At 41.9% G+C, this 25,205-nt stretch overlaps 2 protein-coding genes across 6 annotated transcripts in view; both read right to left on the bottom strand.

Annotated features, from left to right (window-relative positions):
- The window catches only part of LOC139012658 (butyrophilin subfamily 1 member A1-like), a 166,410-nt gene that overhangs the window by 20,506 nt on the left and 120,699 nt on the right, over positions 1-25,205 (bottom strand). The gene's annotated exons all lie outside the window — the stretch shown is intronic.
- On the bottom strand, positions 20,121-24,994 carry LOC139012802 (protein SET-like). The gene is given in 3 exon segments (XM_070419069.1): positions 20,121-20,935; positions 20,937-21,187; positions 24,934-24,994. Coding segments are annotated over 3 exon segments (936 nt in total). The 3' UTR covers positions 20,121-20,311.

Below are 25,205 nucleotides of genomic sequence, written 5' to 3'. Positions count from 1 at the left end.
TCTCCCTTCCTCTCTGTAAAAAATCAATAAAATATATTTAAAAAAAAAAAAAAGAATCTTCTCAGATCACAATAGCATAATATTAGAAATCAGCCACAATAAAACCAAAAAAAAAAATCAAACACTTGGAGATTAAATAGCATGTAATTAAACCATGATTGGGTTACAAAAAAGATCAAAGAAGAAACACAAAACATCCTGGAAACAAATGACAATGAAAACACAACAATCCAAAATCTATGGGAAACTGTAAAAGTAGTCTGGGAGGGAAGCTCATAGCATTACAGGCCTATCTAAAAAACATGCAAAACTGGTAATAAATTATCTAACTCTACAACTAAAAGTATTAGAAAGAGAGCAACAAAAAAACCCAGAGCAAACAGAATAAAGGAAATAATAAAGATCAGAGTGGAAATAAATGACATGGAGACCAAAAATTAATACAAAAGATCAATAGAACCAAGAGATGATTCTTTGAAATGATAAAGAAGATTGATGAACCTTTAGCCAAACTCACCAAGAAGCAAAGAGGGAGGAACCAAATGAACAAATTCAGAAAACAAAGAGGCAAAGTAACAACAGACCTCCAGACATACAAAGCATTGTAAAAAAAAAAAATACTATGAACAACTCTATTTGAAAAAACTGGAAAACCTAGTAGGAATGGACATATTCCTAAAAAATGCAGTCTTACAAAACTCAATCAGGAAGAATCAAAATATCTGAAAAGGCTGATAACTATGGAGGAAATTGAAGGAGTAATCAAAAAACTTCCAGCAAACAAAAGCCCTGGTCTGGACAGCTTCACAGGGGAGTTTTACCAAACAGTCAAAGAAGAACTAAAACCTACCCTCTTCACACTATTCCAAAAAATGCAAGCGGAAGGGACACTTCCAAGCTCTTTCTATGAAGCCAGAATGACCCTAATCCCCAAATCAGATAAATACACTACAAAGAAAGAGCATTGCAGGCCAGTATCCTGATGAACATAGATTATAAAATCCTCAATAAAATTCTAGCAAATTGGATCCAGCAGTATATTTAGAAGATGAATTAGCATGACCTACTAGGATTTATTCTGGGGATTCAAGGCTGGTACAATATTTGCAAATCAATAAACATGATACATCACATAAATTAATTGAGAGACAAAAATAAAATAATCATATCAATAGATGCAGAAAAGCATTTGACAAAATTCAACACCCATTTTTGATAAAAACACTCAGCATACTGGGGATAGAGGAATCTTACCTCAAATCAATAAAAGACAGATATGACAAATCTACAGTGAACATCATACTCAATGGAGCAAAACAAAACAATTTCACCTAAGAACAGGAAGCAGACAGGAATATCACCACTCTTATTTAATACTAGAGGCACAGTGTGTGCATTGTTAGGGTCCCTAGCAGCTGCTGGCTGCTGGTCAGGTACTCCCTGACTTCCCCCAGCTGCCTGTCAGCACCAGGGACTCACTCCCTTCCCCCAGAAGAACTCCTAGAAGAACTCTGGTGGAGGGGGCAATTTGCATACTATGCTTTTATTATATAGGACTAGAGGTCTGGTGCATGAAATTCGTTCATGGGGAGGTCCTTCATCCCGGCCTTCACCTTCTCTAATCTGGGACTCCTGCAGGATAGAGCCTAAACTGTCAGTCAGACATCCCTCTCGCAATCTGGGAAAGCTGGCTCCTAACCACTCACCTGCCTGCCTGCCTGATCGCCCCTAACCACTTCTGCCTGTTGGCCTGATTGCCCCTAACCACCTCTGCCTGACAGCCTGATCACTCACTAACTGCTCCCCTGCTGGCCTGACTGCCCCTAAGTGCCCTCTTCTGATGGCCTGATCATCCCCTAACTGCCCTCCCCTGCTGGCCTGATCTCCCCTAACTGCCTCTGCTCAGCACCTGCCACTATGGCTTTGTCTGGAAGGACCTTTGGAAGATGTCCAGTCTAATTAGCATATTAATCTTTTATTAGTATAGATAAGTCTGGAAGTACTAGCCACTGAGAAGAAGAAAACAAAAGTATCCAAATTGCAAATGAGGCAGTAAAACTCAAATTATTCACAGATGACATGATATTGTACATAGAAAACCCTAAAGACACCACGAAAAAAACTACTAGATTTAATAAATGAATTCAGCAATGTAGCAGGATACAAAATTAACTCCCAGAAATCTATGGCATTTTTATACAACCATAATGTACTCTCAGAAAGAGAAACTGAAAAACAATCCCATTTACTGTTGACATACCAACAAAAAATAAGATACTCAAGAATAAGATTAACCAAGGAGATAAAAGAACTCTACATGGAAAACTACAGGACTTTGAAAAAAAGAGAAAGAGGGAAACATAAGCAAGTGGAAGAATATTCTGTGTTTGAATGTTTAATGGAACCTTGCTGAAGGAAAAAATGGCGGCCAAATAGGCAGATGTGTCCTGCTCTTTGGCCTAAAGGAGATAGAATTGAATAACATCCACCTGGAATTGGTAAATTGGACACAGCTGGCGAGACAATTCACATCTGGAATGGCAGAGGACATCTGGAGAACAGTAGGATCAGGTATATGTGCTGGCAAAAAAGTGCAACTACTATGCTAAGAGTGTCAGAAGGAAGATGCACTGCACCAAGTCCACATCTCTTGGGGACAGACATAACATCTGACTGTGGACAGGAATTCCACAGGGCTGCTCATGGCTGGGAATCTAGATCTAAGTTCACAGCTACAAGGGGCTGTGCCCTCAAAAGCGGTCTGACAGGGTGCCGGTGCCAGGGGCAGAGAAACTTGCAGTCATGTGGTTGTTTTGCCTCTGTTTTGTCTTTGTGCTAAACTCAGTTCATAGGATCTTTCAATTACAAACACTCATCCGAGGCTGTAGTCCAGGTAGAGGTGCAGATTTGGGGAGTCTAGGGAGAGGCATTGGAGGAAAGCAGGACAGGGAGAGGTGACCAGGAATCCCGCACTGAGACATTCCTGACCCTCCAAACTTAAGCAGCCATTATTCTCCTGAAGAGCCAGCCCCTCCCAGAAGGCTCAAGGCAGCTAATATAGCCACACTTAGCCTCCACCTTGAGCTTTACAAAGGAAAGAAAGACTGAAAATCCCCAAAGAGCCCTCAGGGACTGGGGTAAAAAGGGGCCTTTCAGTACCATAAAGTAATGCAATACCACCTCCACCTAAAGCCCTGTCAGAAACAGAAATTTGAGTGATTAAGATTGACAGTAGGCAGATAGGCAAAGCTGGCAGATTTGCCCTGCTGGCTTGCAGCCAAAGCTGTGGAGATAGACACAAACAGAGGAGCAGTGGATCACTTGGGACTTCAACACAGTGCTGACCACCTATCAGGAAACTAAGAAGTAGCAGAAAGAACAGAAGAGTGATGTCTTAAACCAATCACCTTAGGGCATCAAAACTCAGCTGAAGTGAATGACACTTCAATGTTTATATAAAATTATTTTCCTGTATTTTTTAAATCTTTTATTTTATGTGTTATGTTTTCTTTATTCTATTTTTATGTAGTTATTTTATTTTATCTTATTTTTTCTTCCCCCCCCCACACTTTTCTTGCTCATTCTATTTTCTCTTCTCCTGTCCATGCCTTAGTTTTTCTCTTTAGTTAAAATTTATCTTCTTTATCTGCTTTAGTGACATTTTATTATTATTGTAGTCATTGTTGACTTACTTGTATATCTAATTTCCTCTCCCCTGTTCCAAGTCCATGCACTCTTCACTTTTCTCTTTCTTTGCTAGTCAATTTTTTATGGGTTTGTTTTTCCTGTCCTCTCTTGCTCTCTTCTTCTGCTAATTGTTTAGTTTCACTCACTAAACTCAAACCTATCTGTTCTTTTCTCTATTTTCCTTTTCCAAAAATGAATGAATAAATAAATAGATAAATTAAACATTATTTGATTTATTTATGTTTATTTTCTTATCCACTCACTCTCTTTCTACCTCCTCTATAATGAACCATGGTCATTCCCCGATTCATTCAATTCTTTAAACTTACTTTCTATATATAAGCTCTGCTTCTACAGATTCTGTCCCCCCCATTTTTCTGGATGTTTATTGTTTGCATTTATTGTATTATTTGTTTTATTTTGTGGTGTTTTCTCCTCATATATTTTTCTTTTTTTTCTTTTCTGTCTTATCTTTTTTTCTTTTCTCTCTCCTAATTCTCTTTTCTCTGGTGGTCACTTTTATTAGTGTTATTGATGTCATGAGTACATTTGTGTTTTGTTCCCTTTGTGTTGTGCCTTGTCAAGTTGTATTTTGTCCTGTTCAGTAAATGTGGTAGAGCGCAAGCCACATAACCAGACACCCTGAGAGGACACTCCATGTAATACCACTCAAGACCCAACTACACCAAGATAACCCGAATATCCCAAGTAGGTCATGGCTAGAATACCCAGAACAGGAGACTTGAGAGATTGCACCACTAGGTCCCATAAAACATCTAGTAGATCAGACAAACTCAAAAAATCAGGGTGATATAGCAGTTTGATCTAACACAAAGAAACAATCACAAAGGAACAGCAGAAATGGGGAGACAAAAAACAACCCCCATTGGAAAGAAAGAAGAACTCACCAGAAAGGGAAATAAACAAAACAGAGGCAAGCAATTTGTCAGAGAAAGAATTCAGAGCAATGGTTATAAGAATGATGAAAATGATGGAAGACAAAATCAACAATCTGTGTAAGAACTAAGAAATAATAAAGAATCAAGAGGAAATGAAGAATGACACAGCAGCAATAAAGAACACAATGGAAAGTTTCAACAGTAACCTAGAAGAAGCTGACTGCATCAGAGAGTTAGAAGACAAGATAGTGAAAAACACCCAAGTAGAGCAGCATCTGGAAAAAAAAAAATTGAAAAGCAGGAGGAGAGCCTAAGGGAGCTTTGGGACAACACAAAACAAAACAACATCTGCATAATGGGGTGCCAGAAGTAGAGGAAACTGACCAGAATAAAAACCTGTTTGAAGAAATAATGACAGAAAACTTCCCTGACTTTGGGAAGAAAAAGGTCACACAAGTCCAAATAGTACAGAGAGTCTCAAATATGATGAACTCAATAAGACTGACACCAACACACATCATGATTAAATGGGCAAATGTCAATGACAAAGAAAGAATCTTAAAGGTGGCCAGAGAGAGGCAGAAATTACTTGCAAGAGATCTTCCATTAGACAATTAACTGATTTCTCAACAGAAACACATCAGGCCAGAAGGGAAGAGAATGAAGTATACAAAGTGATGCAAAGCAAGACACTGAATCCAAGAATACTCTATCCAGCAAGGCTATCATTCAAAATTGAAGGTGAAATTAGGAGCTTCACAGACAAAAAAGCACTAAGGGAGTTTATTATCACCAAGTCAGCAATGCCAAGAATGCTAAAGGGACTGTTGTAAAAAGAAGAAATAGAAAGGGAAGAAGGAACACAGGCATAAAGAATAAAAATGGCTACAAACAAGTACATATCAATAATAACCTTAAATGTAAATGGATTAAATGCTCCAGTCAAAAGACATCAGGTGGGTGAATGGATAAGAAAACATGACCCATATATATGCTGTCTACAAGAGACTCACCTCAAAACAGGGGACTCACACAGACTGAAAGTGAAGGGATGGAAAAAAAATTTTTACAGGCAAATGAAAAAAAAAGCTGGGGTAGCAATACTTATATCTGACAAAATAGACCTCAAATTGAAGGTCATAACAAGAGATAAGGAAGGCCACTTCATAATACTAAAGAAATTGATACAACAAGAGAATATAACTCTGGTAAACATATATGCACCCAATGCAGGAGGACCCAAATACATAAAAAAAAAAGCTTCAGGAAATATCAATACAGAGATTGACAGCATTAAAGTCATAGTAGAGGTCTCAATACCCCATTTACACCACTGGATAAATCCTCTAAATAAAAAATCAACAACAACAACAACAACAGAAAAAACAGCAATCCTAAATGACTCACCAGATCACATGGAATTAATTGACAGCTTTAGAACACTTCACCCAAAAGCTACAGAATATACATTCTTCTCAAGTGCATATGGGACATTTTCAAATATAGACCACATATTGGGACACAGGCCAAGTCTCTCCAAACTCAAGATTGAAATCATCTAAAAAATCTTCGCAGATCCCAATGGCATAAAATTAGAGATCAACTACAATAAAAAACAATGAAAAAATCAAGCACTTAGAGGCTAAATAGTATGCTACTAAACAAAGATTGCGTTATCAAAGAAATCAAAGAAGAAATAAAAAGCATCCTAGAAACAAATGACAATCCAAACTCAACAATCCAAAATCTATGGGATACTGTGAAAGCAGTTCTGAGAGGGAAGTTCATAGCTCTATAGGCCTACTTCAAAAAACAAGAAAAAATGGTAATAATTATGTAACCCTACAACTTGAAGAATAAGAAAGAGAACAAGAAGAAAAGCCCAGAGTAAGTGGGAGGAAGGAAATAATAAAGATTAGAGTGGAAATAAATGACATAGAAACCAATAATAAAAATAATAAAAATGATCAATAAAACCAAGAGCTGCTTCTTTGAAGAGATAAGCAAGATTGATGAACCTCTAGCCAGACTCACCAGGAATCAAAGAGAGAGGACACAAATAAACAAAATCAGAGATAAAGAATTGAACTAAGAACTGGCTCCACAGTCATACAAAGGATTGTAAAAAATACTATGAACAACTCTATTCTAACAAACACGACAATCTAGAGGAAATAGACATATTTCTAGAAGAATACAATTTTCTAAAACTCAATCAGGAAGAATTAAAAAACCTGAATAGGCTGGTAACTACTCATGAAATGGAGCAACAATCAAAAAACTTCCAGCAAACAAAAGCCCTGGTTGGGACGGTTTCACAAGAGAGATTTACTAAACATTTAAAGAAGAACTAAAAAATACCCTTCTTATACTATTCTATAAAATTCAAGAGGAAGGCACACTTCCAAGCTCTTTCTAAGAAGCCAGGAGTACTCCAATCACAAAATCAGATAGAGTTGCTACAAAGAAAGAGAATTACAGGCCAATATCCTTGATAAACATAGGTGCTAAAATCCCCAACAAAATTTTAGCAAATTAGATTTAGCATTACATTAGACTGATCATACTCCATGACCAAGTGGGATTTATTCTGGGGATTCAAAGCTGGTATAATATCTGCAAATTAATAAACATTATACATCACATAAACAAATTGAGAGACAAAAATCACATAATCATTTCAATTGATATAGAAAAAGCATTTGACAAAAATCTAACACCATTTATTGATAAAAACTCTCAGCAAAGTGGGAATAGAGAAATTATACCTCAACATAATAAAAGACTAAAGCCAACATCATACTCAATGGGCAAAACTGAAACCATTTCCCCTAAGAACAGGAACAAGACAGGAATGCCCACTTTTACTACTCCTGTTGAATAGAGTACTGGAAGTGCTAGCCAAGAAGAAGAAATAAAAGGCATCCATATTGAAAAAGAAGTAAAACTGTCATTATTTGCAGATGATATGATATTGTACTTAGAAAACCCTAAAGACTCTACGAAAAAACTATTAGACTTAATAAATGTGTTCAGCAATGTAACAGGATATGAGATTAACAGCCAGAAATCTGTGGTCTTTTTATACACCAACTAGAGGCCAGGTGCATGAAATTTGTGCACAGAGTGGTGGTGTCCTTTAGTTAGGCCTGCACCCTCTCCAATCTGGGACCCCTCAGGGAATTTCCGACTGCCAGTTTAGGCCCAATCCCACAGGGACACCCGGCAGTCGGATATCCCTCTCGCAATCTGGGACTGTTGGCTCCTAACCGCTCACCTGCCTGCCTGTCTGATTGTCCCTAATCACTCTGCCTGCCTGCCTGATGCCAGTAACTGCTCCCCCACCTGCCTGATTGCCCTTAATCACTCTCCTCTGCTAGACTGATTGCCCCTAACTGCCTCTGCCTTGGCCTTAACCTCCGTGGCTTTGACCAGAAGGACGTCTGAAAGGATGTCTAGAAGAAATCTGGTCTAATTAGCATATTACCCTTTTATTAGTATAGATAATGAACTCACAGAAAGAATAACTAAAAAACAATCCCATTTACTATTGCACCAAAAAAACTAAGATACCGAGGAATAAACTTAACTAAGGAGGTAAAAGTCCTGTACTCTAAAACCTACAGGATGTTGAAAAAAGAGATAGAGGAAGGCATAACCAAACAGAAGAATATACCATGTTGATGGCTTGGTAGAATCAATACCATTAAAATGCCCATACTACCCAAAGCAATCTATAGATTCAATGCAATCTCTACTAAAACACCAATGGCATATTTCACAGAATTAGAATCAACTTTCCAAGCATTCATATGGAATAAACAAAGAAACCGAATAGCTGCAGCAATTCTGAGAAAGAAGAACAAAGTTGCAGGGATCACAATACCAGATATCCAGCTATATAAAAAAGCTACTGTTCTCAGAACTGCCTGGTACTGGCATAAGAACAGACATATTGACCAATGGAACAAAACAGAGAACTCAGAGATTGGCCCAAGCCATTATGCTAAATTAATATTTGACAAAGGAGACAAAAGCATACAGTGGAGTCAAGACAATCTCTTCAACATATGGTGTTGGAAAATTGGACAGATACATGCAAAAAAATGAAACTAGACCAACTACTTACACCATACACAAAAATAAACTCAAAGTGGATAAAGGACTTAAATGTAAGATGGGAAAACCACAAAAATCTTAGAAGAGTGCATAGGCAGCAAAATATTAGACATGTCATAGCAATATCTTTACTGATATACCATAAATTCTAGGGCAATGGAAACTTAAGAGAAAATATACGACTGGGACTACATCAAAATAAAAAGCTTCGGCACAGCAAAAGAAACCATCAACAAAACAACAAGAAAGCCCACTGCATGGGAGAACAATGTTATCACCGATAGGGGTTTAATCTCCAAAATTCATAGGGAACTCATACAATTTAACAAAAGAAAGATAAACAATCAAATCAAAGAATGGGCAAAGGACCTAAATAGACACATTTCAAAAGAGGACATTCAGAAAGCCAAGAGCCATATGCAAACATGCTCAAAGTCACTAATCATCCGAGAGATGCAAATCGTTAACCACAATGAGCTACCATCTTACACTTGTCAGATGGCTATCATCAACAAATCAACAAACGACAAGTGCTGGCATGGATGCGGAGAAAAAGGAACCCTCGTGCACTGCTAGTGGGAATGCAGACTGGTGCAGCCTCTGTGGAGAACAGTATAGAGTTTCCTCAATAAGTTAAAAATAAAACTTCCATTTGACTCAGTGATCCCACTTCTAGGAATATATCCCAAGAAAACAGAAGCACAAATCAGAAAGGATACATACACCCCTATGTTCATAGTAGTTCAGTTTACAATAGCTAAGATTTGGAAACAACCTAAGTGCCCTTCAGGTGATGAGTGGATTAGAAAACTGTGGTATATCTACACAATGGAATATTACACTCTTGTAAAAAAGGAGGAACCTTTACCATTTGCAACAGCAGGGATGGACCTGGAGAGCATTATGCTAAGCAAAATAAGCCAGTTGGAGAAAGATAAACATCACATGATCTCACTCATTTGTGGAATATAATGAACAACATAAACTGATGAACAAAATAGATCCAGAGACAGAGAAACATCAAACAGATTGTCCAACCTCAGAGAGAAGGCAGAGGAAAGGAAGCGGTATGAGATCAACCAAAAGACTTGTATGCATGCATATAAGCATAACCCATCGGCATAGACAATAGGGGGGTGAAGGCATTTGCTGGGGAGTAGGAACAGCTGTGGATAGGTCAATGGGAAGGGGGAAAGGAGATATCTTTAATACTGTAACAATAAAGAATTTAAAAAAAAGAAAAATAGGGTCATAAGATGTTGGCTGGCAGGACAGAGGTGAGGGATAGGAAGTGAGTGAGTGAGGGGATGAATGGAGAGTGTGTGGATGTGTGTGGTGTGTGAGTGAGTGAGGGACAGTTAAATCCGGCAGGAGTAGCAGAGGCTGACAGACCAGGCTCTCTGGGACACAGAGAGACTACCACCACTGCCGGCACTCCCCGGACAGCGGGACCCAGGCACGGAGCCCATGCCATCTTAAAGGGGAGAGCGGCATCTTCTAGGAACTCAGCAGCACCACCACCCAGACAGGCCTTGGACACTGCCCGTGACCCGGCAGCCACTCTGACAAAAATCCTGCAACCACACCAGCAGACTCTGTGACTCTGCGTCAAAGGAGCAACAAGCCGCCGGCAGCAGTAAGTGGAGTCTTCCCCTCCCCAGTGGCAGACCTCCCACAGTGGGTGTGCTCATGTTCACTGGTCTCCAGTGCGCAGGTCTCCGAGGCGCACCACTCCATAGACTCCTCTTAGGAGTCACTGGGAGACTAAGCTGGGTGTGATTTTGTACAGACACAGGCTCACTGCCACCCAGTAGAAATTCTGAATTCCCTCTGCCTGAATAACTGCCCCCACACACCCAGCTGCGCAACTTAAGCACCAGGGCCCTTCAGCACCAGGTCCCCTCAGATTGCATCAGAGCTCAGCACCGGAGAACTGCACAGCCACAGTTGCTCACTCCCCCTCAGCCCATCTATCCGCAGGGCACTTTAGGGAAGCCATGGTGAGCCTCTGCTGGGTCCAATCTTGGACTAATAAGGACGCACTCCCCTGGGCAGTAGAAATTCGGAATTCACCCATCCTGGATACCTGCCCAAAGCGTGCCAGGGCCCTTCAGAGTGCTTCAGTGCACCTGCGCTAGCAAACTCACTGCGGGTGCTCCTGTGTGCCTCTACGGGGGAACGCGAGCCTATCCACCACAAGCGCACCAGCAAAATCTGAGTTTCCCACCCCATAGCTGCAGAACTCTGGATACTACAGGTGCATGCTTTTCCAGCGTGCAGGTGTCCCAAGACCACCGCTCCACAGGCAGCCCTTGGGCCCCGCTGTGAGCCCTGCTGGTCGTGCACTTAAACAAACAGGGGTGCACTGCTGGGCTGTAGAAATGCTGAATTTCCTCTTCTGGGATACCTGTCCACAGACACTGCAATTCAGTGGCTTCCGTGCCAGGGTCCTTCAGAGTGTGTCAGTACACCCTGCTGGCAAACACACCACAGGTGCCTCTGTGAGCTGCTGCTGGAATCGCGTGTATCCAACCACAGAGGTAGCAGCAAAAGCTGAGTCTACCCACCCCACAATGACAGAACTCTGGACACCACAGTCACACTTTGCCAGAATGCAGGCTTTCTGAGCCCCATCACCCCAATAGACGGTTCCTGGGTACCACTGTGAGTCCCTGCGGGGCACACATGATTTCAATCAAGGGCATAAGACAGCAAAAATTGGAACACCCCCTCCACAGCTGCTGACTTCTGGACACCTCAGTTGCACCTTTCCAGCTCACAGGCCTACATCAGGAGAACCCACATAGCCCAAGTAGGGAGCTACACTAGGCTACCAAACCCAGGAGACCTGAGAGGTCACACCAGTAGCACCACACCCTAAAGAAAATGGGTAGCAAAGCAATCGGAACTACAATTAAAACATCACAGCAAAAGATGGCAAGACAAAAAAGCAACCAACAAAGGAAAGAAAAAGAGGAGTCACCAGAAAGGGAGTTAAATGAAATTGAGGCTACTAACTTATCAGAGAAAGAATTCAGAGTAATGGCTATAAGGATGCTCAAACGGCTGAATGACAAATACACACAACTCAATGAGAATTATGAGGAGCTGAATGAGAATGTCACCAACATGAAAAGGAACCAAGAGGAAATGAAGAATGACATAGCTGCAATAAAGAACACAATAGAAGGCTTAAACAGCAGACTAGAAGAGGCTGAGGGCCGCATCAGCGAATTTGAAGACAAGGTAGGAAAAAACACACAAACACAGGAGCAACTGGAAAAAAAACTTAAAAAGCAAGAGGAGAGCCTAAGGGAGCTTTGGGACAATGCAAAATGAAACAACATTCACTTAATAGGGATACCAGAAGGAGAGGAAGAGAAGCAAGGAATAGAAAACCTGTTTGAAGAAATAATGACAGAAAACTTCCCTGATACTGGCAAGAAAAAAAACTACACAAGTCCAAGAAGCACATAGAGTGCCAAACAAGATGAATCCCAAAAGACCAACACCAAGACACATCATAATTAAATTAGCAAACACCAACGACAAAGGAAGAATCTTAAAGGCTGCCAGAGAGAGACGGAAAGTTACCTACAGGAGATCTCCTATTAGAATATAAGCTGACTTCTCAACAGAAACAGACCAGGCAAGAAGGGAATGGAATGAAATATACAAAGTGATGCAAAGCAAGGGAATGAATCCAAGAATACTATACCCAGCAAGGCTATCATTCAAAATTGAAGGTGGAATCAGGAGCTTCACAGACAAAAAAGGGCTAAGAGAGTTTATTACCACAAAACCAGCAATGCAAGAAATGCTAAAGGGACGGCTGTAAAAAGAAGAAACAGAAAGACAAGAAGAAACACAAACATTAAGAATAAAAATGACCACAAACAAGTACTTTTCAATAATAACATTAATGGACTAAATGCTCCAATCAAAAGACACAGGGTAGCTGAATGGCTAAGAAAACATGACCCATATATTTGCTGTCTGCAAGAGACCCACTTCAGAACAAAGGATTCACACAGACTGAGAGTGAAGGGATGGAAAAAAAAATTTTTCAGGCAAATGGAAATGAGAAAAAAGCTGGGGTTATGATACTTATATCTGACAAAATAGACCTCAAAGTAAAGGTCATAACAAGAGATAAGGAAGGCCACTACATAATACTAAAGGGAGCAATTCAACAAGAAGATATAACTCTCGTAAACATATATGCAACCAATACAGGAGCACCCAAATAAATAAAACAGCTTCTGGAAGATATCAAGGGAGAGATCAATGGCAATACAGTCATAGTAGGGGACTATGGCATTTTTATATGCCAACAGTGAACATACAGAAAGAGAAATTAAAAAAACAATCCCATTTACCATTGCACCAAAAAAAATTAAGATACCTAGGAATAAACTTAACCAAGGAGGTAAAAGACCTCTACCCAGAAAACTACAGGACATTGAAAAAAGAGATAGAGGAAGACATAAACAGATGGAAGAACATACTGTGTTCATGGATTGGTAGAATCAACATCATCAAAATGTCCATACTACTCAAAGCAATCTATAGATTCAATGCACTCCCCATTAAAAGACCAACAGCATATTTCACAGATCTGGACAGAATGCTCCAAAAATTCATCTGGAATAAAAAAAAAAAAAAAAAAAAAAAACCCGAATAGCTGCTGTGATACTGAGAAAGAAGAACAAAGTAGGAGGGATCTCAATACCAGATATCAAGCTGTATTACAAAGCCACTGTTTTCAAAACTGCCTGGTACTGGCACAAGAACAGACATATAGACCAATGGAATAGAATAGAGAACCCAGAAATCGACCCAAACCACTATGCTCAATTAATATTTGACAAAGGAGACAAGAACATACAATGGAGTCAAGACAGTCTCTTCAATAAATGGTGCTGGGAAATGTGGTCAGATACATGCAAAAAAAATGAAACTAGGCCACCAAATTACACCATACACAAAAATAAATTCAAAATGAATAAAGGACTTAAACGTAAGACGGGAAACCATAAGATTATTAGAGGAATCCACAGGTAGGAAAATCTCAGATATATGCCGAAGGAATTTCTTCACTGACACAGATCCTAGGACAATGGAAACTAAAGGGAAAATAAACAAATGGGACTATATCAAAATAAAAAGCTTCTGCACAGCAAAAGAAACCATCAACAAAACAAGCAGAAAACCCACTGCATGGGAGAACATATTTGTCAATGATATCTCTGATAAAGGTTTAATCTCCAACATTTATAGGGAACTCATACAAATTAACAAAAAGAAGATAAACAACCCAATCAAAAAATGGGCAATGGACCTAAATAGACACTTTTTGAGAGAAGACATATATAAGGCTGAGAGACATATGAGAACATGCTCAAAGTCACTAATCATCCGAGAGATGCAAATCAAAACGACAATGAGGTACCATCTGACACCTGTCAGACTGGCTATCATCAACAAATCAACAAATGGCAAGTGCTGGCGAGGATGTGGAGAAAGAGGAACCCTCGTTCACTGCTAGTGGGAATGCAAACTGGTGCAGACATTGTGGAGAACAGTATGGAGTTTCCTCAAAAAACTAAAAATGGAACTTCCATTTGACCCAGTGATCCCACTTGTAGGAATATATCCCAAGAAACTGGAAACACCAATCAGAAAGGATATATGCATCCCTATGTTCAGAACAACACAATTTACAATAGCTAAGATTTGGAATCAGCCTAAGTGCCCATCTGCAGATGAATGGATAAAAAACTTTAGCACATCTACACAATGGAATACTATGCTGCTGTAAAAAGGAAGGAACTCCTACCATTTGCAACAGCATGGATGGAGTTGGAGAGCATTATGCTAAGTGAAATAAGTCAGTCAGAGAAAGATAAATATCACATGCTCTCACTCATTTGCGGATTATAATGAACAACGTAAACTGATGAACAAAAACAGATGTAGAGACAGAGAAGCATCAATCAGATGCTCAAAACTCGGAGGGAAAGCAGGGGAGGGTAGGGGTGAAGGGGAAAGATCAACCAAAGGACTTGTATGCATGCATATAAGCATAAGTGATGGATGTGAACAACAGGGGGTAATTGTGAGGGCAGGATTGGGGGGATGAGGAGACATTGGGGGGATAAGGACACAGTTGTAATATCTTATTCAATAAAGGGGAAAAAAGAAAAAAAGAAAAATAAAGAATATACTGTGTGCATGGATTGGTAGAATAAATATCATTAAAATGTACATATTATCCAAAGAAATCTACAAATTCAAAGAAATTCTTATTAAAATACCAACAGCATATTTCTCCATCTATAACAAACACTCCATAAATTTATATGGAACCAAATGAGACTCTGAATGGCTGTTACAATCTTGAGTAAGAACAACAAAGTTGGAGGAATTACAATACCAGATATCAACTTATACTGCAAAACCACTGTACTCAAAACACAAAGGTAGACATATATACCAATGGAACAGAACAGAGAACCCAGATATTGACCCAAGACATTAGACTCAATTAATATTTCACAAAGGTGACAAGAACATACAATAGAGTCAAGATGGTCCCTTCAATAAATGGTGCTATGAATATTGGATGGATACGTGCAAATACCAAAGTGAAACTAGACCACCAACTTACACCATACACAAGAATAAACTCAAAATGGATAAAATATTTAAATGTAAGTTGGAAAACCATAAAAATCCTAGAAGAAACCATAGGCAACAAAATCTTAGACATCTCTCACAGCAATATGTTTACAGATACATCTCCCAGGGCTAAGGAAACTAAGAAGAAAAATAAACATGTGGGAGCATATAAAAATAAAAAGCGTCTGTAGAACAAAAGAAACCACCAATAAAATGAAAAGGGAGCCCACTGTATGGGAGGACATACTTGGCAATGACAGATCTGATAAAGCATTAATATCCAAAACATATAAGAAACTAATTCAAATTAACAAAAGAAAAAGAAGCAATCCAATTAAAAAATGGGCAAAGGACCTGAATAGACACTTCTCCAGAGTGGACATGCCGATGGCCCAGAGTCATGTGAAAAAAAGGGCCAAAGTCACTAAACATCAAGGAGATGCAAATTAAAATGACAATGAGATATCACCTCATACCTGTCAGAATGGCTACCATCAACAAATCAACAAATAAGTGCTGGTGAGGATGTGGAGAAAAGGGAACCCTAGTACATGCTGGTGGAAATGCAGACTGGTGCAGCCATTATGGAAAACAATATGGAGTTTCCTCAAAAAATTAAATATGGAACTGCCATTTGACCCAGTGACCCCACTTCCAGGAATATATCCTCAAAAACCTGAAACAGCAATCAGAAAGAATGTAAGCAACACTTTATTCATAGCAGCACAATTTACAATAGCGAAGAGCTGGAAACAGCTCAAATGCCCATCAGTAGATGAGTGGATAAAAAAAGCTGTGGTACATTTATAACATGGAATACTATACTCTGTTAAAAAAGAAGAATCTCTTACTCTTTGAGAGAGCATGGAGGGACCTGGAGAATATCATGCTAAGTGAAATGAGTCAGTCAGAGAAAGACAAGTATCACATGATCTCACTCATATGTGGAATCTAAGTAACAAAATAAATTGATGAATGGACGGGATCTAGAGACATGGAAGCATGGGACAGAGTGTGGAATCTCAGAGGGAGGGTGGGTGGAAGGTAATCAACCAATGACCTTGTATGCATATATGCATAATCCATGCACACAGACAATAGGAAGGTTAAGGCCTAGGGTGGGTGGTGGGGGTGGGTTGAGGATGTCAATTGGGGAAAAGAGTGACATATTCAATACTTTCAACAATAAAGATTTTAAAAAATCCTATCTAATAATAGAGAAACATGGTAATTAGCTGTACCTACACTACCCTTCCCATTGGCTAATCAGGGCAATATGCAAATTGACTGCCAACCAAGATGGCGGCCGGCAGCCAGGAAGCTTGAAGCGAACAGGAGGCTTGCTTGCTTCAGTGATGGAGGACGCCAACGTTCCCCGCCTGCCTTGCTGGCCTCTGAGCTTACAGTTTAAGAAACAATGTTACAAATATAGAAGCTAAACAAAACCCCAGAAACCTGCTTTCAGCAAGCCGGGCCTCAGCCAGCAGGACGGCAACATTGTTTCAATTATAGAACAAACGCAGATTTCTGCTTTCAGCCAGCTGGGATCTCAGAGTTGGAGTGAGCAGGACCGTAACAGTGTTACAATTATAGAACCCAAAAAAACCAGATTCCTGCTTTCAGCAGCCGAGGCCTCAGAGTTGGAGTCAAGCCTCAGAGCTAAAGCTGGCCCAGAATAAAAAAAAAAGAAAAAATGGACAGGTTGGGAGCTTCAGTCACCCACCAGCCTGAAAACAGCCCTCAGCCCCTCACCCAGACTGGCCAGGCAACCCAGTGGCGACCCCCACCCTGAAGGGGGTGTGACCAGCTGCAAACAGCCATCATCGTCTCATCCAGGCTGGCCAGGCACCCCGGTGGGGACCCCCACTCTGATCCAGGACACCCTTCAGGGCAAACCAGCCGGCCCCCACCCATGCACCAGGCCTCTATCCTATATAGTAAAAGGGTAATATGCTCCCAGCACCGGGATCGGCGGAGCCGAGAGGCCTCCCGGCACCGGGATCAGCATGACAGGGGGCAGTGCCCAAACCCCCTGATCACTCTGCGGCTCTGTGTGTGACAGGGGGCGAGGCCACAACCTCCCTATTCACCCTGCTCTGTTCGTGACAGGGGAAGGCACCCCAACCCCCTGATCAGCCCTGCTCTGTGCCTGATGGAGGGAGCTCCCCAACCCCCTGATCGCCCTGTGGTTCTGTGTATGACAGGTTGCAGCGCCTCAACCCCCTTATCGGCTGTGCTCTGTGTGTGACAGGGTGCAGCGCCCCAACCCCCACCCCATGGGCCCTGCTCTGTGTGTGACGGGGTAGAGCCATAACCTCCCCATCGGCCCTGCCCTGAGTGTGACAGGTTGCGGCGCCCCAACCCCCTGATCGGCCCTGTGTGTGACAGGGGGCAGTGCCCAAACTCCCCTATTGGCCCTACTCTGTGAGTGACAGGGGGGAGCTCCTCAACCCCCTGATCGGCCCTGCTCTGTGCGTGACAGGGTACGGAGCCCCAATCCCCCTGATGGGCCATGCTCTGTGAGTGACAGGGGGGCGCGCCGCAACCTCCCTATCGACCCTGCCTTGAGTGTGACGGGGGTGGTGCCCCAATCCCCCAATCAGCCCTACCTTGAGCATGACTAGGGGTGGCATCACAACCTCCCGATCCGCCCTGCTCTGTGCATGACAGGGGGCGGCGCCCCAACTCCCCAATCGGCCCTGCTCTGAGCCAGATCAGGGGCTGCACCTAGGGATTGGGCCTGCCCTCTGCCACGTGGGAGCAGGCCTAAGCCAGCAGGTCCTTATCTCCCGAGGGGTCCTAGCCTGCGAGAGGGCACAGGCCAGGCTAAGGGACCCCCTCTCCCCCGAGAGTGCACAAATTTTTGTGCACTGGGCCTCCAGTTGAATAATAAAGTCTTGAGGTCTAAGGTAGAACTTAACCAGTCATCTGTAACAAATACGGGCTTGGTTTTAACAAAAGGAACTAGGGCTTTGGTGGAAGATATGGTCAAGCCCATTCCTTCCCCTTGTTGTGTACCTTAATACATAACAGGATTTTGTAGATTACGTCTTCCAGGGTATGGGGATATTACTAGTCCCTTGTATCAGACTAGAGGCCCTGTGCACGAAATCGTGCTGGTAGGGTCCCTAGTCCTGGCCTGTGATCAGGGCCATTTTCTGCCCTTTCGCCAGTCCCCAGGCCAAACGCTGCCAGCACCCACTTTCCCACTGGCCTGAGCCCCCGAACAGCTGCACATGCATGGAGGTGAAGTCGCCGGTGCCAGCTTACCCGCTGGTGAGCCCCCAAGCAGCCAGGGAGGAGCTGGGAATCCCAAAGGCCTGACAGCCAGCCCGGTCCTTCTGCCACCTACCCCAGGTCCTCCGTTCACCATCTGTGATCCATTGGAGCCTGAAGGTCATGGGGAGGGACCAGGAGGCCAGCCATACAGCTAGCTCACCAGTCCCCAGTCCTGCCCCACCACCACTCACCACCGCTCACCACCGCTTGTGGGCTGGGGAGTGGAGGTACCAAGAGATGGTCAATGCACCTCATGGTGACCGGTCGAGTGGTCGTTCCGGTTGTTACGCTTATGGTCCCTGGCCTTTTATTTTATAGGATGATTAAAGAAGCTCATAAAGGGAACTTAACTTTGCTGGAGTGGGAGCCAGCAGCTGAATTGGCTTTTAAGCAACTCAAGCAGGGCCTCCCTCAGGCTTCAGCCCTGAGCCTTCCCACCAGCCCGTATTTCAATCTAGATGTAACGGAAAGGGGAGACATTGCCCTGGGGTCTTGACTCAGGCCCCATCAGTGGGATAACTGAGAAAGAATTAGACATCATAGCTAAGGGCTGGCCATCCTGCATCTAAGCTGTAGTGGCAGTAGCCCTGCTGATACCAGAAGCCACTAACTTAACCTTGGGGAGAGATTTAACTGTCTATACCCCTCATAATATAGCACTTTGCTAGCCTCTAAGGGAGGACTTTGGCTTTCATACAGCTGCCTTCTCAAATATCAGGCACTCTTGTCAGATGGACCAGCTGTCCAGTTAAAATCTTTTTTAAAATTATTTGTGTACACATTTAGTTTTATTGTAACAAAGCAACTTGTACACTTTTAATGTTTAAAACTGAGCATTATCTTTCCTTTCCAGTGAAAAAAAAAGAAAATTTAAAAATAAACAGAACAAAATTACAATAGAGAAATGTCAATTCTGAATAAGATCCTACAGGTTCTGCTGATTCTCCCATCGAGTGGCAGGGCTCAAGTCATCATTAGGAGAGAATTTTATTTTAAAAGTGTCATCTTAGACTGCAAGGATGTCCATTAAATATCACAATTAAACATGCCAAAGGAGAAGCCATGTTGTCAAAATGCCCACTTAACCCAACCAAACATCTCAAACCCACCCTTTGTTGACCTTCTATAACCCCCTTTTAAAAATTAATTTTTCTTTTTTTAAACAAGAGAAAGTAGACAGATACATGTTGGTAAATGCTAAATGTCCATATTCACATAGAGACACAGTGTAATCTCTGAGCCCAATATACAGAGAAAGGTGGGAAAAAGCTAGAATTCTATGCACTACTACACAGGGACCTAGCCACCTCCAGCTCCCAGCAGAGTTAAGAAAGCAGAAGGTTTTTCTTTTTTTCCACAGAGCATGGTGGTATTGATTACATTAAGTTTTTCTTGAGACAGTAAGGGATAAAAATGAATTTGGAACAGAAAGGGCAAAGATTCTTTTCCCACTGTATTCTGCTCAAAGTACATCCCCCCCCGCCCCCAAATAAGGTGAGAACTATGGTGTAAAGGAAAGAAAAGAGACCTCAAAAACAGGGCGACTGAGCACAAGGGGCGGGGGGGAAAGAAAAAGAAAAAAAAGACTGCAACTTGCTCCCAGGGACTGGAGAAAATTCAAAAAGGTTGGAATCCATCAGTGTTCATTAGTCATCTTCTCCTTCATCTTCCTCTCCTTCTTCCCCCTCATCATCATCTTCATCTTCTTCACCTTCATCCTCATCGCCTTCATCAATATCTTCCAACCCTTCCTCTTCTTTTTCTTCTTCTTCTTCTTCATCATCATGATCATCATCATCATCTTCTTCTTCTTCTTCCCCTTCCCCTTCTTCATCATCTATGTCAGGAACCAAGTAGTACTGTAATAGATTTGGCCAAATGTCATCTTTGATGACTTCTCCCAACTCATCTGCACCTGCATCAGAATGGCCAGTGAACCAGGTAAAGAAGCTTTCTGGTTCCTCATGCTGTCTCTTCCTGCTGGCTTCATTCTGTGTTTGACTTGAACGTTTGGTCAAATCCTTTCCAGATTTCCACTTGATTTCAGTGGACTTTGAAGATGGATCAGCACTCTCATTCAGATGAAACTCTTTGGAGCAAACTTTATTTTCGAAGTAAGGATTTTCATCAAAATAAAAATCTATTCTGTAACCTGATTTAATATCTTCAAATTCTGTCACTTCAACTCTTGTCAAATAATGCAGTGCCTCTTCATCCTCTTCCCCAAGCAGTGCAGACACTGGTGGATGGTTGACAAATGTTGTTACCCCCAAAATTTGGGATTTTGGCCATCAATTCTGACCTTTTCTGAAAAAATGGTTGGCGGAGTTTGTTATATTTCTGTTCTACTTTCAAAATCTCCTCACTGACTTGTTCATTAAGTCTGTCTATTTCATTTTGTACTTCATCAATATGTTCAATCGCTTCTTGCTGTTCTTTTTCTGAGGTCTCCTTGGCCCCATCGTGGTTGGAGTTGAGCTCCTTTTTACTGATTTTGGCCCCCAGCCAACATGGCGCTGCTCCTCAGTTGTGGGGGTGGGAGGGGAAGAGGGGAGTGTGAGAGAAGGGAAGGCGAAGGGGCGGGTGCTCCCTAGGTCCAGCCTCCTCCTCTCTCCTCTCGTGCTGCTCCTTCTCCCTCCCTCTGCCTTGGGCACACTGCCCTGGCAGCCTGATGATGAGGGAGAGGCTGGGGCAGCATGCCTGGCCCGGCCCTGGCTACTGCTTATGGAGGGGAGGCGGCGGCGGGCAGGCCAGCAGCTGGGTTCCTTCTCTCAGGCTCCAGGATCCAGCTCCCTGCTCATTCTCCTGTCCAGTTAAAATCTCAAGCCACTCTTAATCCAGTCACTTTCTTCCCAGAATAGGGTGAAGACATTAGCCATGACTGTGTACAGATTATACTTCAGACTTATGCTGCAAAGGAGGACCTGAGAGAAAGCCCCTTAGATATTCCTGTCCTGGCCAAGTTTCAGCAGACTTGACAACAGCTCGCTGAAGCCTGCACCAGGCAAATTGGAAAATCCCTCTTCTCCCTTGGAGATGTAGTACTGTTAAAGTCTCTCCCTTCTCTTCCATCCACCCTCAGCCCACTTTGGGAAGGGCCATATACAGTAATCTTGTCTACACTCACTGCAGTCAAGGTCAGTGGGATTGACTCCTGGATTCACCACTCGAGAGTGAAAGCTTGGACACCAGGTACAGCTGAGGAGGGGGAAGACCAGGAAGAACATCCAGTGACACCAGATCAGTCCTGTGAGCCCTGGAGGACCTGAAACTCCTCTTCTGGAGAGCCCCAGCAAACCCCATAGATTTCAGATCAGTAATGATTGAACACAGCCTTTAGAAGGAAACACTGTTCTGGGTGATTAAAGTCCCTAACACTCCAGGCAGGGTTTGGTCTGACTTACACACTTATATATTTTTGGGTATTGTGTACTTTCAAATTGTACACCTGGAGCAAGGGAATCACACTACTTCATGATCCAACTTTAAAATTCTTCTAACAGTGGTTCCATTGGACTTAAATATTTTGCTCCTTCTTTTCCTCACAACCTATAGTGGCCATGGATATCGCCACCCCATGGCCCCAGCTCTGTCACTTATGGCCAAGATGGGAAATTATTTTAATTGCTGGGTTTGTCCCAAAGTGTATAATCGAACACACCCTGACCAATTCCCATGGGTGGCTCTTCCCTCGTCCCTGGAACATGCAACTCAAACATGGATCCTGGCTGGGCTTGAAATGGAGAAGTGCCTCCCACACTCCAAGAGAAGGGAAGGGGACATCCAGTATATCAGTCACCCAGCTGTCCTCCAGTGAGCAAGGAGACACACTCACACATAGGGCAGGGGCAATATCCGCAATAATGGGAAATGCTTCTATTTGCTTTAAGTCATGTGATTCAACAGGACCCTTATGGCGATGGATTTCCTGGGAGTATTGCAATCACACCATAGTCTTTAGAAATTTTTTTCCTTTGAATTATCTCTAGCTCATCCAATATGCGAAATGCCACCATTTGGGGAAGCTTTTTCTGGTTGCCTCAGGGAGGTAGTCATTTCTATGAGAGACACAATGTCTCATGGGAATACCCAAATAAGTGGGTCAAGGATCTGAAACAAACTGACTAGTCCAGCAGGTTATTTATTACTTTTTGGGATCACAGGGCCTGTGATCATCCCCAACTTTTGCAATCAATCACAATGGTTAACCCATTCTAGCAATATTTTATAAAAAATATTTATAAGCACCATATGTAGTCTCTCCCCCAAACATCTAGCCTGCGAGACTACCCAATTTGATTAGTATTAACTAATGTTAAACTAGAGCTTATGATCAAGAACTGGCTGGGAATTTATTACTTTTCCCCTAACAACTCCCACTTCATGTCCTCAGGATTTAACTACTCCACTTTTTTTCCTTTTGATACATTTGGGGAGCTCTCTCTCATGGGAACTGGATTTTATTTCCTTTTTGGTGAATGGCTATACCTTACATTTCCAAGGAATTGGTGGGGCTTATGTACCATTGTAGCAGCAATCCCATTGGTGACATTTCTTAAAACCACAGAAATGATATCATCAGGCAGCTTTTCTAATTGGGATCCTTTCTTGAACAGTCATTAATTTTTTCAAGGAAAAAGAGAGAGATAATGTTATCCCCCCCTTTCTCCCTCCCCCCCTACCCCCAGCCAAGGCCTCACTTCAGGATTTGAAGATTGGGTTTGGGTTGGACACACCCATGACAATCCCCTTCTCCAGAGACCAGCCCTTGGTCATTCCATTGTGCCAGGCTTACTTTGGTTTGCTGGGATTCCCCTGCTTGAAAGGTCTGTTCTTAACCTTACCCTCTTAAACTACTAGTTTTAGAAGGCCGTGGAAGGGGTAATTGAAGCCCAATGGGAATCACTAAACCCCTTAGCATCCGTGGTCCTTCAAAATCAACAGGTCCTAAACATACTAATAGCAGAAGTAGGAGGGACATGTACTCTGATAAATGAGACTTTCTTCATGTGTATTAACATCATCACAAGTAGAGGAAAAAATCTTAATATTATAAAGAAAAATATCAAGCTCATTGATGATCTAAAGGCACAAGCGGGATCAGGTCCTTGTTGGCTGAAGCAGAGGATCAAATCAAATTTGGAAGACAAGGTAGAAATAAATACCAAATTAAAGAAGCAAATAGAAAAATAATAAAATAGCAGGAAGATAGCCTAAGGGAGCTCTGGGACAACATAAAAAGTAACAACATACAGGTCATAGGAATACCAGAAGGAAAAGAATGCAAGCAATGAACAAAGAACCTGCTTGAAGATATAATGACAGAAAACTGCCTCAACCTGGTGACAGAAAATGTCACACAAGTTCTGGAGGCACAGAGAGTGCCAATCAAGGTGAACCCAAAGAGATCCACACCTACACACATAAGAATTAAATGGGGAATGTTAAAGACAGAGTCTTAAAGACAGCAAGAGAGAAAGAAAATTACCTACAATTGAGATTTCATTAGAATGTCAGCTGACTCCTCAATAGAAACACTTCAGAAGGGAGTGGCATAAAGTATTTAAAGTACTGAAAAGCCAGGGCATAAATCCAAGACTACTGTATCCAGTAAAATTATCATTTAACAAACATTTGACAAAATCCAGCACCCTTTTTTGAGAAAAACTCTCAACAAAGTGGGAGTACAGGTATCATGTCTCAACATATAAAAGTCCATATATGACAAACCTACAGCCAACATCATATTCAACTAGAGGCCCGGTGTACGAAATTCCTGGACTCATTGGTGGGGGGGGTCCCTCAGCCTGGCCTGTACCCTCTAGCAGTCCAGGAGCCCTTGGACGATGTCCGACTGACAGCTTAGCGAATATAGATCCCCAGAGTTAATACAGATTTGCTGTGCCCAATGAATTGTTGGGTATAAGAAAAAGATTATAAGATCACTTCTTTGGAAATTACTATCTTTACAGACACACTAAAAGATGGTCTAAAAGTCTTCTTGGCTCTATTTACAAGTTCAGTGCCCAAAATATCCAACTCTAACACTTAACTCAATTTTTTAAATAAGCATTTTATGAGAGAGAGGGAGAGAGAGAGAAAGAGAGAGAAAGGGATCCATTTATTTTCAACATATCTATACATTCATTGATAGATTCTTGTGTGTGCCCTGATCAGGGATCAAACCTAAAAGCTTGGTGTACCAAGAGAAATCTCCCTCCAACTGAGTTACCTGGCCAATATTCATTTCACTCATTTTTAAACTTACCTGTCTCTTCGGGATTCTTAGAACTTTCTTGATAAAACAAATTTGTCATCATGTTCCCCATGATTAGTAGAAGGGCAGCTAACTTGTTCTTGTGTAACTTAGTGATTATGATGTAAAATGTGGAAAACAGAATCTTGAGAAGTTTTTTCTGACTCCCACATCGATGAAAATAGCTTTTTTCTTCACTTCTTTCCTGCAAGAAAACAGGAGAATCAACACCCAGATCAGTTTTCCTCAGAAGTGACGCCCACCACTGCCTGGGACACAGGGGC

The sequence above is a fragment of the Myotis yumanensis genome, unplaced genomic scaffold, assembly GCF_028538775.1.
Source record: "Myotis yumanensis isolate MYYU_CA2020_CCGP unplaced genomic scaffold, mMyoYum1.0.hap1 SCAF_6, whole genome shotgun sequence".
NCBI lineage: Eukaryota > Metazoa > Chordata > Mammalia > Chiroptera > Vespertilionidae > Myotis > Myotis yumanensis.
The sequence above is the reverse complement of the archived record's forward strand: the minus strand, read 5'-3'. Positions and strand labels throughout refer to the sequence as shown.